At 36.5% G+C, this 17,364-nt stretch overlaps 1 protein-coding gene across 1 annotated transcript; it reads left to right on the top strand.

Annotated features, from left to right (window-relative positions):
• The first annotated feature begins 62 nt into the window (after positions 1-62).
• Positions 63-17,045, top strand: LOC120630681 (N-acetylneuraminate 9-O-acetyltransferase). Its single transcript, XM_039899956.1, has 10 exons — positions 63-381; positions 2,939-3,035; positions 6,781-6,884; positions 7,311-7,467; positions 7,856-8,114; positions 10,290-10,519; positions 11,643-11,924; positions 13,079-13,397; positions 14,575-14,816; positions 15,811-17,045. The coding sequence occupies exons 1-10, from the start codon at positions 249-251 to the stop codon at positions 16,376-16,378; spliced, it is 2,391 nt and encodes a 796-aa protein (XP_039755890.1). The 5' UTR covers positions 63-248; the 3' UTR covers positions 16,379-17,045.
• The last annotated feature ends 319 nt before the right edge of the window (positions 17,046-17,364 follow it).

Genomic DNA, 17,364 nt, shown 5'->3' with positions numbered 1-17,364 from the left:
TTGTGTCATATACCAGTCAAGTTTTCAGATCGAAAGTGTCAATGTCAGAAAATAAGTATCAACTGATATATGCAATAAAAAATTAAAATGGCAGGAAAATGCGGATGTTTTGTTGTGCAAACTTTAATATATATTATTCAGTAAATACGTTACTGACAATACAAAGCGTTAAATAAATTATTTAAATCGATTAATAGTGGGTCAATCAGTAATTAGAAAGCTGATTAGATAATAAATTGTGCAATAAAATGGGTTCACACTCAAAGAGAAGTTCCGCCGAATGGTTTATCGACCAGTTGAATGTGGGTAACGCTAAATTACTGGCGTTTGCTCTTATCATTGGGTTTATAGCATATCATGGGATATTGCATCTAAGATACGGTAAATAAATTTTTTACGTACCATCCATTTTAACCGGTAAAGACCTTTGAGGATATCAGCATTAAGAGTACGTACGCACGTAACGTAAACAAAAGGGCCATTGTGAAGTGCAGGTTTATCTTCCTAGCTTTTTCAGGCGTCCTTCGTCTGCGTTTAGAGTACAAAAAAAAATTGAGTTTTCCTGTTATAAACAAAGCCCAGGTTACTCTCAATCCTTTTAATTAACTAAGCCCAAAAATCAACTTGATTGGTTGCTTAGTCAAGGTGTGAAAGCACAAACTAACTAACGAAAACACTTTCCATTTATAGCATAGTTTTTTTTAAATCTTGCTGTACCCATTCCTTTTCAAAAGTTATCTTATGTCCATATTCAGGATGCGAAATTTCAAAACAATCAGTTTAGCAGTGAAGTTGGGCTCAGGCTGAGGTCTGATATAAAAAGTATCTATAGTCCTTTTCCAGAATGCAATATTATGTACCTATATTATATGTATAAATTTCATTAATTTTCGTGAGTTTAGGGTAAAAAGGTAACAAAGACAAAAACTCACTTCTGCATTTAAAATATTGTATAGCAAGTGCCTCTTTGATCTAGCGGCTAGCATGTCAAAGTCAAAGACAAAGTCAAAAATATCTTTATTCAAGTAGGCCCATAGGTGGCACTTTTGATGCGTACATAAGAATTACATGGTAGTGAGATGATGGCGATAACCACATTCGTAAACTTAAAACTAAAGCTACGAGGGTTCCAAAGGCGTCCTGGTCTAAGAAGAAGCCCACAACAAACTTAGCCGGGTGTTTTTTTTTTTGTTATCACCATCTCACAATATCATTTTAAATTATTAGAAGAGCAACCTGGTTAGAGCAATAATTTACACCCACACTTTTTTATCGTTTACGTAGTCCTTTATACTATACATGTTAATAGACAAGTCTCATCCAACGGAACAAACAAGACATTACACTCTTTCAAATGCAAACTCAACAGAATGAGTATAAAATAAGCTAATAATCAAACAATTAAAACTTCATCCCTATTTAGAATCCAGATACATTATCATGCAATGTGGTTCACACGTCTTAAATGAATTGTTTTCCTTAAAGCCACTAATGAATCAATTTCAAAATGTCCATTTATACTTTTATTTTTAAACAGGATATTGAAATTTAAATCTTCCTCAAATATAAAAACATAACACAGGTTCTAAACATCTTAATTATTAAGCATAATTAATATGTCAAAATGTTATCAAAACAGTATCGTTCATTTTCATATAAAACATAAGTTTGTCCATAACATTGACATTTAATTAACATCTATGTAAACATGTACCATATTCAAAAAAAATTGATTGATTGGTCATAACCTCAAATAATATATCATAGTACAAGTAGTTCGGAGGCAAAAAATTTTTTCCTCAACAAATAACATTGATTTCCAAGCGTTTTTGCGTCATAAATAATGCTCTTATTAATAGCCTTTGTAACATGGGCAGAAACTCCAGCACATCTTTGTAATAATAATAATAATAAAAATAATAATTATCTTTATTGAAAGGTATAAACCCAGTTAACATAAGGTACAATTATAAGTATAATGGGCTTGCCCATTATTCCTGTATGCCATTGTAGATTTAATTTATTCTTTCTCAATCTCCCTGGTTTACACATATTTCCTGTATGTCGCTAATTTTAATTTTATTTTGATGAGAGAGAATCCTTCCATGAGAGAATCTCAGGTTTACAAGATATTTGAATGTTAATCTCAGATTTACATATTATGTTGTAGAGAGTGTGTACAAACATTGAAAATTTAAAGGAAATTGCATATAATTCTACAATAAACTACCAATTGACATCTTGGAGATGTCTCTTAAAAAGTTCAAAGTTTGTATTAAACGTAAGTTTATAGAAAAGTCCTATTATAGTATAAAGAACTATGTAATCGATAAAAAAGCTTGGGTGTAAATTATTGCTCTAACCAGGTTGCTCTTTTAATAATTTAAAATGACAATGTGAGATGGTGATATAAAAAAAAACACCCGGCTAAGTTTGTTGTGGGCTTCTTCTTAGACCAGGACGCCTTTGGAACCCTCGTAGCTTTAGTTTTAAGTTTACGAATGTGGTTATCGCCATCATCTCACTACCGTGTAATTCTTATGTACGCATCAAAAGTGCCACATATGGGCCTACTTGAAAAGATGATTACATAGTAAGATATTTTTAACTTTGACTTAGACTTTGACGATATATCTAGATTAAGATAACCAATTATGGTAATTGTCAGTTTCACACAAAATAATTAAATATTGTTATATAGGCACAATACCAAAAAGTTATCTCTGGTCTCAGTTTACTACAGTGATGGTGGATTAGAATAACTTCAGATAAAAGTCTGAACTGAGGAGCTGATTACAGTATGTTATCCCCTGCATCTTCCACTATAGTACAATTGTACCGTACGAAGAAAGTAGACCTATACACATATCCTGTTCTAACGGTTACAACCGTTTTTTGAGTTTGGGCTCATGAGTGATAATATATGAACTTATTTCAGGCCCAGACTCCTGTACATGGTTATTGTCATCCGGAAGGTACAAAGGTGACCATGAGTGGCAACCGTATGGGTGTATGTTACATAAGTATTCGAAAATGTAAGTGTTAATAGTTTATTTATTAATTTGTGCAGTATAGTGACAGTAGATCAGAATACAGTTGTCACAACCCTTGCTCTTCCAATGGATGCTGTATGAGGCGAGTAAGGGAATACATTGAGGAACGGACAGCAGTGTTTCTGTGCTACTACTACATATTCTACAATCACCAATCTGTCTGCACAGTGTGGTGATTATGTGCAAAACCTCCCATTGGGAGAGGGCTTTTGTCTAGCTGTGGAATGTTCTAGACTGGTGATTATGATGATGATGATGCAATATACAAATAGCAACTACAAATAGACGGCCGATTGGCGAAGTGGGCAGGGACCCAGGGACCCAGGGACCATGCTGTGGGCTGTGGGTCTGATTCCCACAACTGGAAAATGTTTGTGTGATGAACATGAATGTTTTTCAGTGTCTGGGTGTTTATCTGTAGTTTATAAGTATTTATGTGTATTATTCATAAAAATATTCATCAGTTATCTTAGTACCTTCGTAGTAAGCTGAGCTTACTTTGGATCTAGATTGCGATGTGTGTATTGTATGTTGTGTTATACTGCCTAAAAATGCCTTGATTTTTCGCGTTTTTCTTTGCGAGCGTTCGTCCGAGCTGCACCGATTCCAACCTGAATGGGAAAATTCAGACTTTTCTCCGAGAAATAATCGCGAAAAAACGGACACGGAACATTGCTTGAAAATCCATGTCCAACGTATTTATTATAATTAAAAAGGCTTTTCTCTTTAATTCTGCTATTAAAACAGTGGCACATTTAAATTGATAAAATATTAATGATATTTTCATAATTTTGTCGCATTTTATGTCCCATATAATTAATAGAACTGCCCTTTTTGCACCATAACATAATATTGAAAACATGTGTACATAAATATAAAGTTATTATTACCATAAATTTATTTCCGATTGTTTTTTAAAAACAGTATTACCTAATCTGGATGATATTTTTCAATAAAAAAAAATACTTTATGCTTGTCCGAGATTTTTATGTTTATAGCTACGAGCGCTTGACTGCAATCACACCTGATGGTAAGCGATGATGCAGCCTAAGGTGGAGCGCGCTTGCCTAGAAGATGCCTATTCACTCTTGATTTGAAGGTACTCATATTGTAGGCACTGGGGAAAATGGCAGCTGGAAGGGCATTCCAGATTTTTCGACTCACTCGAAGGATGTCACAGTTAATTGTATGGTTTTTAGCAGCAATCCTATCATTTTTATCTTAATATTAATTGCTGGCAACACTAAACCATTACATTCAAGTGCCTTATCCCAGGAATTTTGCTTAAGTGCCAGTTTACTAGAGGATGCAGAACAACTAGTGAAATTTTCGTAAAATATATCAGGTGAATCGCGGTGCATTTTCAAACAAGATAAGTTTTGTAATTGTTTATTGTTTATTGTTATTAGGTACACAAAACAGGTAATAACTAAAAGTAGATCTAAATATAAGTAATAACAAGTTTTGTTCTAAGCTACAACCCAAAGTATGTGTACACAACTTGGAATTAAATTAAACAGAAAGTAAAGATAAAATTAAAGTTGAAACAAAAAAGAAACACTTAAATAATAATATATATATTATTTCCCTAAAGATTATGTGGAATAGTGCTTAATAATTTGATTTTTAAAAATATTTATCCTTTTAAAAATGTCAATATTATGATTACTTGATACTAAATCATTATAAAGGCGGCACATGCGAACGATGGGATTGTAAAAGGAAGTATTGTTCTTGTAGACACTTAGGGAAAATAATCTTAATTCATTCTGTAGCATACACCTAGCATAACCTTTTTTTTTTGTTGACGAGGGGGAAATCTTAAAGGATACCCGATACTCTGCGGGAGAATTTGGGTTATGTGGGATCTCTACCCTCTCGGTAGCTAGCCTAAGTAAATATTGAGAGGTTCGGGATCTCCTGAGTCACCGGTTCCTCAAAATTCAAATATTTCATCCCTTGCAACACTTGTAGCTCATCCCGGGAAGATACACCTAGCATACCCAAGCTAAAATAAGTGTTCAATGTGTCTGTCTTGAAAGTAATTTTGGTAACATAAAGTTACGCCGAGTGGCGCAGTGGGCAGCGACCCTGCTTTCTGAGTCCAAGTTCGTGAGTTCGATTCCCACAACTGGAGAGTGTTTGTGTGATGAACATGAATGTTTTTCAGTGTCTAATAATGTGTATTATATTCATAAAAAAATATTCATCAGCTATCTCAGTACCCATAACACAAGCTATGCTTACTTTGGGGCTAGATGGCGATGTGTGTAATGTCGTAGTATATTTATTTATTTATTATATTTATTATTTTTTTACAAAAAAACACTAGTCATGTTAGTTACATTTCATGTCTCTTATGACACACATTAAAATGTAAAGTAAAGACAAATGTAAAGAAAGTTATACGCTTAGGTATAAATTGTATGTTATTTTTGTAATTTTCACTATGACTACAATTTTTATTTTTGTAATTATAATATGCACCAAGTATTGTGCATAATTTTTGAATATCGCTAAATATTTAAGTCACCTGCATTTGCTTTTAGTGACTTATTTTTTTCGTATTGTTGTTGAACATAGGCGGTTTGTTATATTTTTAGACTAAAGGCGATAAGTGCAGCTGGAGGCTAATTTAGGCTGAGAGAAAATCTGGAGTGCGAGCACCTTATTTGTCAGTTTATAACAACGGAGCAAAATAAAAGAAGATGTAGTGAGGCAAAGAAAGAACAGAAGAACGAAAACTTCCACAAATAATCCCGAAAAAACGATTGCAAAATACATAAAATATAATAATATTTTATAACTTGATCACCTGCGTCGTTGTTAAAGTGTATACCATACAAATGTTTTACTTTGTTTTGATCCGGCGAATTAAACGTTTAAAATAAGAATAAGTGTTGTTTTTTTTAATGTAGTTATTCATTCACACTCTTCCTTGTTATAAATGTGACTCACATTAAGCGAAAAATTGAGGTATGACACGAATCGCTTTAGTCACAAACGTTGATCATGTTAGTCACATGTACATATTTATCGAAAATGGCCCAGGTATACTTGACATTTAAAATAAAAATTATAATTATAGAATGCAATTATGTGTGTATATGTATGTATGATAAATAAATATACTAAATAAATAAATATAGTACGACAATACACACACCGCCATCTAGTCCCGAAGTAAGCGTAGCTTGTGTTATGGGTACCAAGATGACAGCTGAATAATTTTATGAATTATATAAATAAATACTTATAAAATACAGATAAATCCAAACACTGAAAAACATTAGTGTTCATCACACAAACATTACCCGGTTGTGGGAATCGAAACCACGGCCTTCGACTCAGAAAGCCGGGTCGCTGCCCACGGCGCCAATTTTTAATGCACAACTATGAAGTCCCAGTGAGTCTACCAATCCGCACTTGGCCAGCGTGGTACACTACGGCACTAAACCCTTCTCATTCTGAGAGGAGAACTCTGTAGTGGGCCGGTAATTTTTAAAAAGCTTGCAAAAAAATCTCTTTTAACAACTATTATCGTATTTTAATAGTGATATTAACCGAGGCTGTGCTCTGTGACTAGAGAGTGAATATTGGCTAGAATAAAAAAGCATGCAATACCATAAAACTTATAATCGCTAGCATAAAAAGCTAAAACGTAAAATAAGGAAATTTTATCAAGTAGAATTTGTCATTCTCAGGCATGCATTCTTATCTGTTTCAGGGATGCAAGACGGTGTTTACGGTATTTGGCATTTTGGGGCAAATATAACAGTTTCGCCTTCATTGGAGATTCGAGGCTTGAACAACTGTATGAATATTTTATAGGTGAGTCTGTATCAAAGTACAATGTGTGATATCGTAACAAGTTTTTTCTGTTTTAAGCTATGGTTCAGGCATTATATGTGTTATTGTATTTTATTTATTGAGGGGACGCCTGCCAGTGCCAGACGGGTGATCTGTCCTTAGTAAAGTCCATTTGCAACCCTTGATTCCTCAACCCCTCAGGTTTCACAGATGTCTTGGTAGAATCCCACCTGAAACCTACCAGTCGAAGTCAAAGTCAAATATTTCTTTATCCAAATATGTACATAGAAGAATATCCCTACTAATATTATAAATGTCAATGTAAGTTTGTTTGTGACGCTTTTATGCAAAAACTACTTAACTGATCCACATGAAACTTTGTACAACAAACAAAATATAATAAAATTGAGATATTTTGTTCTAAATATGAAATTTTGGTGTTTCCAGGTGTTATTAATACAAGACTGGACATAGATTCCTCTTACTCCACAGTGGACCACCACATGCCCAATTACACGTATGTCGACAATAAACTCAGACTTTCTATCACTTTTATATGGAGTGACGATGTTTCGAAGACCATGGTGGAACAGTTTAGAACCTGGTAATTATTTTTTTTAATTTAGTCACAATTGCACGTGATCAAGTGAAATGGTTATAGATTGAACAAAGCACGGTCTTATTTTTTTCGTTATCTGACAGATATAAAGTCTCTGAGCCCGAAGCTAATTTGAAGTAAATAATAGGCTCTCAAAAGTAATCTCAAATACTCAATCAGTTAGAAGGGTTTAGTCTGGCCCAGTGGTGGACTTCTCTACGCCTTTGAGAAAATTACGGAGAACTCTCAGGCGTGCAGGCCCTCACGATTTTAATTAATTAAATAATGTAATTGCTCTATATAAGCGATGCGAAAACAATTATAATGTTTAATTTTAAATTATTAATATTAAATCCTTTTGCGTGCAAGCCTAGCTCTTTTTTCTATCTTCCAGGCAATATTCAGACCGGCCACCATCAGTAATAGTAGCAAGTGCGGGTTTGCAACTGGTTAAGAATCGTAACATAACCGATCAAGCATTAGAGGAGTATAAAAGGAATCTCACCCAACTGGTGCAGCCAGTCGACTCGCTGGCCTCGCGCGGCACGCAGGTGCTGTGGAAGACGATGGAGGCAGTCGACATCGCCAGGCTTAGAAGCGACGTCAAAATCAACAACGCCGACATCGACGCGTACAATAAAGCTGCTTTAGAGGTTAGTTCTCCAGGTCAAGAGTGTTTGAATTCCAGCACTATGTAATAATACCTTTCCTATCTCTTCCCTTTGTCCTCCACGTATCATATGTTCTCATTCACAATTTATGCTACATAAATAATTGGCCGAATAATTGGACGGCCGATTGGCGCAGTGGGCAGCGACCCTGCTTTCTGAGTCCAAGGCCGTGGGTTTCGATACCCTTAACTGGAAAATGTTTGTGTGATGAACATGAATGTTTTTCAGTATCTGGATGTTTATATGTATATTATAAGTATTTATATATATTATTCATTAAAATATTCATCAGTCTCAGCATTAATCCCACAGCATGGCGTTGATCGGGGCAGAATGGGATGACCAAATATAATGGCAAACTCTTCATGCAAGACCGCTTTGTTTTAGATACTGCAACACAGTGCCACAAAAATAGCCAAAGAATCCGCTGATGGCCTCAGCGTCTGTCCCACAACTTTGCGTCACTTGGCGCAGAATGGGTTGACCAAATATAATGGCTAACTCTCAGTGGCGTGCATAGGGTTTTCGGTCAGGGTATGCATAAAAAAAAATAGGTAATGAACATGCTATTTTGATGTTACTGTATAATTTTATTTGTGAGTAGGTACCTAACATAACATTGTTTGTGATACCCATGTAGATCTTCTCATCATCTCCTATTTCCAATAGGTATAGTAAGCTCTGAGACGACCGACTAGCGAGTTTTTAAAATTGTCTGCCATTGCGGCAATTACATTAAATAATGTTTTGTAGTGTAAACAATAAACAAACATAGGTATTATTATGAATAAATAATGAAACAAAACATTGATCACTGCTATTCGCCTGTTTCTGTAAGTCAGTCAGAGCTCTTTTTACGTGCCGCTCCTTGTAGGTGCCTTCCTTCCTTTACGAATAATCTCAATTAAACGTTAGTTAAGAATTAGCTCTAAACTTACTTACCTACATTTTCCAAGCACACTGAACCATCAGATCACACGCCGAATATAAGAACTTTCTTACACTAAGAATATTCCTCACAATCATTTACAAACAGTAAACTGTCACAAAGGTTAATGTTAACAATAATAATTGTAACTATTTACAAACAACCGTACAGCAAACGAAAAAAACAGTAATTAATTCTAATTCGGTGAATATAAGTTGTTATGACAGAAGGTAAAAGGTAAACAATAATGGCGCTGAGCGATCGCCAGCGATAATGAGAATATCATAGTCAAAATATGTCCGTAATATTTTCTTAGTACACAAATGCTATTAAAAGTTGTCATTTGAAGAATATTACTTCATCAGTTACCAATGGCACCTGGTATACGTTAATAATTTATTTAACATAATTCGGCAACTTTTAATTTGGTTATTTTAATATACTTTTTGAACAAATTAGGTACTTATAAATTTCTAAAGACCTTGAATGTAATAAAATTCATTGATAAATTTTTTAACTACAAAAAAGAATTATTGCCGTTTAAAACAATAACAAACAAAGCAAATTACTTGTGCTTATAAAAAAACAAAGCATACATTTGGATTTCAAATTTCCGTAAGCAGTGCTTTTAAGATTTGCACACAAGCGAAACCCCTATTCTGGAAACCTGGAAAACTCGCACACATAGAAAGAGCCAAATATTGTGTAAGCACGCACGCGATTATATCACTACACACCAGAACTTCCTTGTGTGCTGGTGCACACAAGTAACGACAGATGCATTCAATCGCCGTGCTTCTATGGAGACCGCGGCGGCGCGGCGCATTAATTTGAGCGACGAATAAACGATTTGCCCGGCGATGGATACTTAATCGTGAAAACCCCAGCTAATTTTATGAGATTTAAATTATATTTAAAGCGTTATTTTTTATTTAGGGATACTGTTTACAACTCAAAATTAAAATATAGTCGAAATATTATGCGGTTTGTCTATTTTAGTTCTAAACCATGACACGGGACTTGTCCATTGATTTACATAGAAGTGCGGCCGGTTTTAACTAGATGGCGCTTTTATAGTTTTCTATAAATTGTTTAATTTTTTTTCAATATTTAAATTTTAAGTCGTCCTTATGGTCTGAGAGGCCCTGAGGTCAGGGTATGCACTGCTTATTTGCATCTATGAGATGCACGCCACTGCTAACTCTTCAAGCAAGTCCGCCTCTTTCCAGATTCTGCAACACAGTGCAACGAAGCTGTGGAACTCGCCACGCCTGGCCTCCGCCGCGGCTTCGTCCGCTGACGGCCTCAGCATCAGCCCCACGGCGCTGCGCCACTCTGCGCAGATCCTGCTGAACATGTTCTGCAACGACCACATGAACTTCAACGACGGAACTTGTTGCGCGCTGCCGGAGCCCTGCACTCAGCTGCAACTGCTCACGTTCGCGTTGTTCCTTCTTTGGTGAGTATTATTCCCTTTTCAAACATCAGCCCCGCAGTCTTTTGTCACGTAGCGCAGATCCGATGAACTTTAACGACGCTACCTGGAACTCAGTTTCAAGGGAAGCTGGGAGAAATCTCCAGTATAGGGATTCCCGCAATATCAGTCCCCAAAAATTTTGCGTTGATCTGCGCAGATCGTGCTGAGAGTGTTCTGCATATTTGAGGCAAACTGAGCGAAGTCTCTAGCTCAAAAACCAGCCCCACAAACTTGCATCCGTCTGCGCAGGTTGAATAACATATTCAGCAGGATCTGCGCAATAACCAGTTGAACTTGACGTAACTTGCTGCTTGCTTCTGGAGCCCTGCTCTCAGCGCCACCAGCTCACTTTCACACTGTTCCAGCTATGGTGAGTATTATTCCCTTATCAAACATTAGCCCCACAGCCTTGAGTTGCTTAGCGCAGATTCTCCTGAACATGTTCTGCATCGACCACATGAACTTTAACGACGCAACCTGGAACTCTCATTCGAGGGAAGCTAGGAGAAATCTCCACTATAGGGATAAGCTTTTATCTTTTAATTTTTTTTTAAAGAATATGTTTTGTTTTACTTTTATTCACAAGGACAGTAAAATAAATAAACATGATGCGTACTAGCAGAGTCCTGCACTCAGCTGCAAATACTCACAATACAAACACACAGTTGAACTTTAAATTCATATTCGAGGCAAACTGGGAGAAATCTCTATTATGGGGATAAGACTTCCCGTTTCACGCTACATCGAGCTTGCGTCATTCGATGCAGATTCTGCAGAACATGTTCTGCAATAACCACATGACCTTGGCGGAACATTCTGCGCGCAGCTGAACCTTTACTCCCAAGTACAGGTCATTTCTTTACACTGAAAATCTGCTCCACAGTCTTGCTTCATTCAGCGCAGATCCTATATATCTACCCTACCTATCGGTACTAATAAAACTGAAGCATTAGTTTTTTTTTGTTTGAACACTCTAATCTCCCGAAATACCAGTAGGATTTCTTCATCTTGCTCTTATTTATCCCACGGTATGTAAAGTCAGCACAATATTTTCTTCTAACTTGCATTTTGTGATCATCTTAACACACGTATTTTCTCTTTCTAGCGCAGTGCTAGCCACCATCCGATTTATATGGCGGTGGTCGCAGAACTTCAAGCAACAGATCGATGGCTACTCCCTTGTCAACCAGACTGTGGTGGTCGAAGCCCCCTCAGCGATGGCAGCCATTGCCAAACTTGGCATGATCATGGCATACTTCTACCTATGCGATAGAACAAACTTCTTTATGAAGGAGAACAAGTATTATTCGGAATGGAGTTTTTGGCTGCCTGTTGGATACGTTTTTGCTCTAGGCTTATTCTTTACGGATGAATCCAGATCTAGTAGGTGAGTTTTGTTTTAATTATCGGTTTAGAATTATTTTCTTTTGATAGTAAAGTGGAATTGTATAATGGTATATCTTTATAATTTTCACAACACTCGCTCTGTTGCCTTTTTGTCAAAATACTTATTAATCAACAAATAGTTTATGAATGTACGTTATTACATTCTTAAAACTTAGCTGGGTTGTAATTAGATTCGTATTAAGAAGATCTTGAATTCGAAGAACAGTGTCGAAAAGACTTACTCTCTCTATCTTTCCCTCTTAATTTGAATGTTGCTGTTTCACTTCGATTAATTCGACTCTTTCACGCGCCAGAGCCTTTGTAGCACGTACCATAGACTATATTATTGAAGTTTCCTCCAAAAGTTTTTGCCTAAACGTTTTTTTTTGTTTTATTAATTTATTGAACACACTAAAATGTTGCGTCATTGAATTTATTTTCATTCATTAAAAAAAACAATAAATTGTATTACCTAAAAGCGTGTAATTATTGTTTGTCCTGAAAAGCTAAATATATTACAACTAAAACATTATCATTCTTATTAAAGTGTTTTTACTTACATTTGGAGAAAAATTATTTGCATTCTAAAATTTATAGAATTAAACATATACAATGTGTAACAGAATTACGAAATAATATTATATTTCGAATATTTACGAAATAGTATATTTCATAAGGAATCACCCAGTATAAATATTAAATAAAAAGGAGCATATTTATTTTAAAATACAAACGACTTTAAAACATTGTAAGTGTTTGTGACAACCCTATTGAAGATAAAAGACCGACATGCGCATAGTACCTACGCTACGTAACGCGACGCGTACCAAATAAACAGGATGTGACAGGAGTCACATGATTTTAATTTGGCATGTGATGTTAGGCTGTATAGAATAGAATAGAAAAAACTTTATTGCAACACAACAAAAAAAGGAAAATACAAGGAAAACAGTAATAGTACTTAGTGCTAGGGTGCAAAGGCGGCCTTATCACTAAAAGTAGCTGTATCTGATTTCTTTTAGTAAATGATATGGCAGTGGTTTACTCAAATACTATTAGGTTTTCGGTCTCAGACATAATGTGACTCTAAAGCATATGAAGTATTATTTCGGTTTTCATTTACAAATTGTATAAATTAAATGTTAAAATTTTCAGTCACTCAAGAGTACTCCATAGAGAACAAACAAACGAATGGAAAGGCTGGATGCAACTTGTTATCCTTGTATACCAAGTTACCGGTGCCAGCAAGGTCCTGCCCATATACATGATGGTCAGGGCACTCGTCTCCTCATACCTGTTCATCACTGGCTACGGACACTTCTACTACACCTGGAAGACGGGGGACATTGGCCTGGTCAGGTACTTCAGGGTCATATTTAGACTCAACTTCCTGACCGTGGTACTGTGCCTGACAATGAATCGACCGTATCAGTTCTACAGCTTCATACCGTTAGTGTCTTTTTGGTATACATTGGTAAGTTCTATTTCTATTATATAAACAAACTAGCTGTTGCCCGCGTCTTCGTCTGCGTTTGATTTTGTTTTTAAAGTATTCAGTATCGCTAAGCCTTAAATGAGTATAGCCTTATATACATATAACATGTGACTGTCAATTAATTATAGACAAATAATTTGCAATAAAATAAAATTGTGACTTTACTTAAAGATCTAAGCTATCCTATCTCTTAAGTTGGACCAGACTGCTCACGGTGTGCCAATTTAATTTAAAATCGGTTCAGTAGTTTAGGAGTCCATCGCGGACAAACATCGTGACAGGAGATTTATATATATTAAGATAACTAAATACACACATCGGCTTTTAGCCTTAAAGTATGCGTGTTGTGTTATAGGTACTAAGATAACTGATAATAAATTTAAAAATAATCAATGCATACGTAAAGCATTGATAGCGCATTGGGTAGGAAGTCGACTTCACTTTCGGGGGGCAGAGTTCGAATCCAAAAACGCACTTCTAACTTTCTAAGTTATGTGCGTTTTAATTAAATATCACTTGCTTCAACAATGAAGGAAAACAGCGTGAGGATGCCTGCATGCCTGAGAGTTCTGCATAATGTTCTCAAAGGTGTGTGGAGTTTACCAATCCGCGCTGGGCCAGCGTGGTTGACTATGGCCTTAACCCTTTCCCATTGTGGGAGAAGATCCGTGCCCTGTAATGGTTTGTTATGATGATGATGACGTGAAGTAAAAACTTTGTACCTACTTTGTACGAAAATTGCGATGAGTATGAAATTTCCCAAACTCATAGTTTATGTAGAGAGGGAGTGTGGAATGTTCATATATTATTTTCATTAAATCAATACATAACTCACACTACCATGAATTTGACACATACATTCATATATATTATACTCTTTTTATAATAATTGTTTGTATTATAATTTGTTTGAAAAAACAGGTAAATTCAAAAACCGAGACACTGAAATGTTCAAAAAAAAACCTGGCTAAGTTTTTTTGTGGGCTCTTCTTAGACCAGGGCGCGTTTGGAACCCTCCTAGATTTAGTTATCGCCATCATATCACTACCGTGTAATTCTCATGTAATGTACACGTCAAAAGTGCCAGATGTGGGCCTGCTTGAATAAAGATATTTTTGACTTTGACTTTAATCCGGTGCTTTAAATATCATTTCAGTTCTTCGTAATATGGGCGCTACCACCACACATAACGCAATCGTCAAGCCACACGGTGGAGTCTAAACCGTACCAGTACCTCTACATAGCGATTAAGATCATCGGCCTGCTGACGATAGTCACGGTTCTGTATATGAGCGAAGTGTTCTTCCAGAAGATATTCGTGACCCGACCTTGGAAGGCTCTATTTGTTAATGCAGATGACGATATACATCAATGGTGGCTGGATTGGAAGCAAGATCGGTAAGTTCAAAAATATAAATACAGTTTTTATGTAATAACCTTAAATCCATAAGGGCTTTGAATGCCGACTGGCGCAGTGGTCAGCGACCCTGCTTTCTGAGTCCGAGGCCGTGGGTTCGATTCCAACAACTATGTGTAGATTATAAGTATTTATGTATATTATTCATAAAAGTATTCATCAGTCATATTACTACCTATAACACAAGCTACGCTTACTTTGAAGCTAGGTGGCGATGTGTGTATTGTCGTAGTATCGTCATATCAACCCATTATCGGCCCACTCAGGGCACGGGTCTCCTCCCACAATGAGATTGGGTTAAGGCTGTAGTCCACCACGCTGGCCCAGTGCGGATTGGTGGACTCCACACACCTTTGGGAATATTATGAACAACTCTCAGGCATGCAGGTTTCCTCACGATGTTTCCCTTCACCGTTGAAGCAAGTGACAGTTTAATTACTCTATGTGTGTGTGTGTGTGTGTGTTCCAAAAAAGAAGTCAAAAAACTTTTAAAAGTACGGCATGATAGTAATTTTTTTAAATTTTTTTTTTCTTTTGTTTAGCGGCTATATATCAAAAAAATTTGCTGTAAACAAAGAGTGTCTTGTGTTATGCATGCTGAGTTAGCCTTTAAGTGTACAACATTACAAAACATTTGTTAAATGTGTCCATATATTAAGATAGGTTGTATACGCGTAGGCTTCTTGATAAAAAAATAAAGTAAAATACATAAAAATTACTACTTGAAACGCACATAACTTAGGAAAGTTACAGGCGCATGCTGGGATTCGAACTCGGCCCCCCGGAATATAAGTCGAGCTCCTGCCCTCTGGGCTATCGCCGCTTCTCAACTCTAAAGTATAATTTAATTTTTTATCGAATCGAAATGTCGACAAATCCAAAATATTATTGTGGTATCTACCCGTTGAAATATATTTAAGAAATGTTGATTAACCACGAAAATGTTAGTTTAAAATCTTTAATTTAATTTTTCAGATACTCAATGGCGTACGGTATCATATTCGCCACGGCCTACCTCCTAGCCCAAGGCTACAATTTGCTGGACGATAATAATCACAGCAACCTTTTCACCCCGGGACTATCTCTCAGCGCGACTCTCGTGGCCTTCATAGGCCTCGGCAGCTACGTTACCTTCACATTCTTCTGCACGAACACTTTCGACTGCAACGAGATACACAGCTACGTCACATTTCTACCTATAGTCAGTTACATTATACTGAGAAACGTCTCAGGCGCGTTGAGAACCCGCCACTCCAGTCTTTTCGCGTGGTTCGGAACGATAACTCTGGAGTTATTCGCCAGTCAGTCCCACATATGGCTAGCGGCTGACACCCACGGTGTTCTGGTTTTGATACCGGGCGCACCGATCTTGAATTTGATACTCACATCCTATATATTCATATTCACCGCTCATGAGATACACAAATTGACGGCGATAATTCTGCCATACGCAGTTCCCGATGATTGGAAACTGGTTCTGAGGAATTTCGCCATTTTTTTGGCAATTCTAGTTCCGATCGGGATACACGATGGAATGTTTTAGGGGACTTTAAGACACTGATGCCCGTTTTCACTAACGGATGCCTAACTATTCGGGGGATGCGGAAGAAATGTGTCACCAACTCTTAGATGATGACTAATGACGCTAGGCGCTCTAAAGTTACGACACCGATTCGGCGGCGCGTAATGTTTTAAGGAACTCTGTAAATTGACACTTCACACAGATGAAAAATATAAATTCCTTTTTTTTGATAACTAACTTAAATCTATTTGAAAAATGAAAAATATGATAATACAAACACAGATACCACATCTTGTGGTAAGGATCATAGACAAGTTGGGTTATATTGAGTTGCCTAGAGAAAATCGATTGGTAAAAGGCAAATGTATGCCTAGGAGTCTTCTTTTATTAGGCGTTACTTCCTTAGGCACTGCCTTGTACTTCGTTAGTGAAAATGGGCATAAAACTTCGCATTATCTTTTTTTTATTGCAAGAATATTTCGGCACGGTGTGTATATTGCATACAAAATTTACCAAAGCTAGGGTAGGAAGTTCTTTGCCTTGTTACCGTTTGCGCAAGCAATTAGAGTATAGCATCTAGCTCAGAGTTAAGAACATACAGAACCCTCATTCTGCCATAATTGCATGCAGTTCATTGTGTCCAAAAACAGTGAAAACGCCCGCTTACGTCTCACTTCACACCCGCGGAATGTTGCTAGCTCACAAACTTTCCCATTTTCCCCCATTTTATATAATGTACTAGCTGTTCCCCGCGACTTCGTCTGCGTTTGATTTTGTTTTCTGATGTGGCATCAAATTTAGTTGCAGATATAAAAAAAATTGAAGTATTCAGTATCGCTAAGCCTTAAATGAAGGATTTGCTGTCGTCCGCTGAGGAGTTCTGTCCTCTATCTCCAACCACAGTTTAGGCAAAATTAAACGCGTATAACCTCTATAGTATAAAAATAATTATTTAAATCGGTTATAATTTGTCGGAGTTATTATGTAAAATCGTCAAACACTCTTCC

The sequence above is a fragment of the Pararge aegeria genome, chromosome 16, assembly GCF_905163445.1.
Source record: "Pararge aegeria chromosome 16, ilParAegt1.1, whole genome shotgun sequence".
NCBI classification, from domain to species: Eukaryota; Metazoa; Arthropoda; class Insecta; order Lepidoptera; family Nymphalidae; genus Pararge; species Pararge aegeria.
The sequence above is the reverse complement of the archived record's forward strand: the minus strand, read 5'-3'. Positions and strand labels throughout refer to the sequence as shown.

Coding starts and splice junctions, on each gene's coding strand:
- LOC120630681 (XM_039899956.1), top strand. CDS start 249: ATGGGTTCACACTCAAAGAGAAGTTCCGCCGAATGGTTTATCGACCAG. Junction 6,885..7,310: donor ACTGTATGAATATTTTATAG/GTGAGTCTGTAT, acceptor TGGTGTTTCCAG/GTGTTATTAATACAAGACTG. Junction 11,925..13,078: donor GATGAATCCAGATCTAGTAG/GTGAGTTTTGTT, acceptor TAAAATTTTCAG/TCACTCAAGAGTACTCCATA.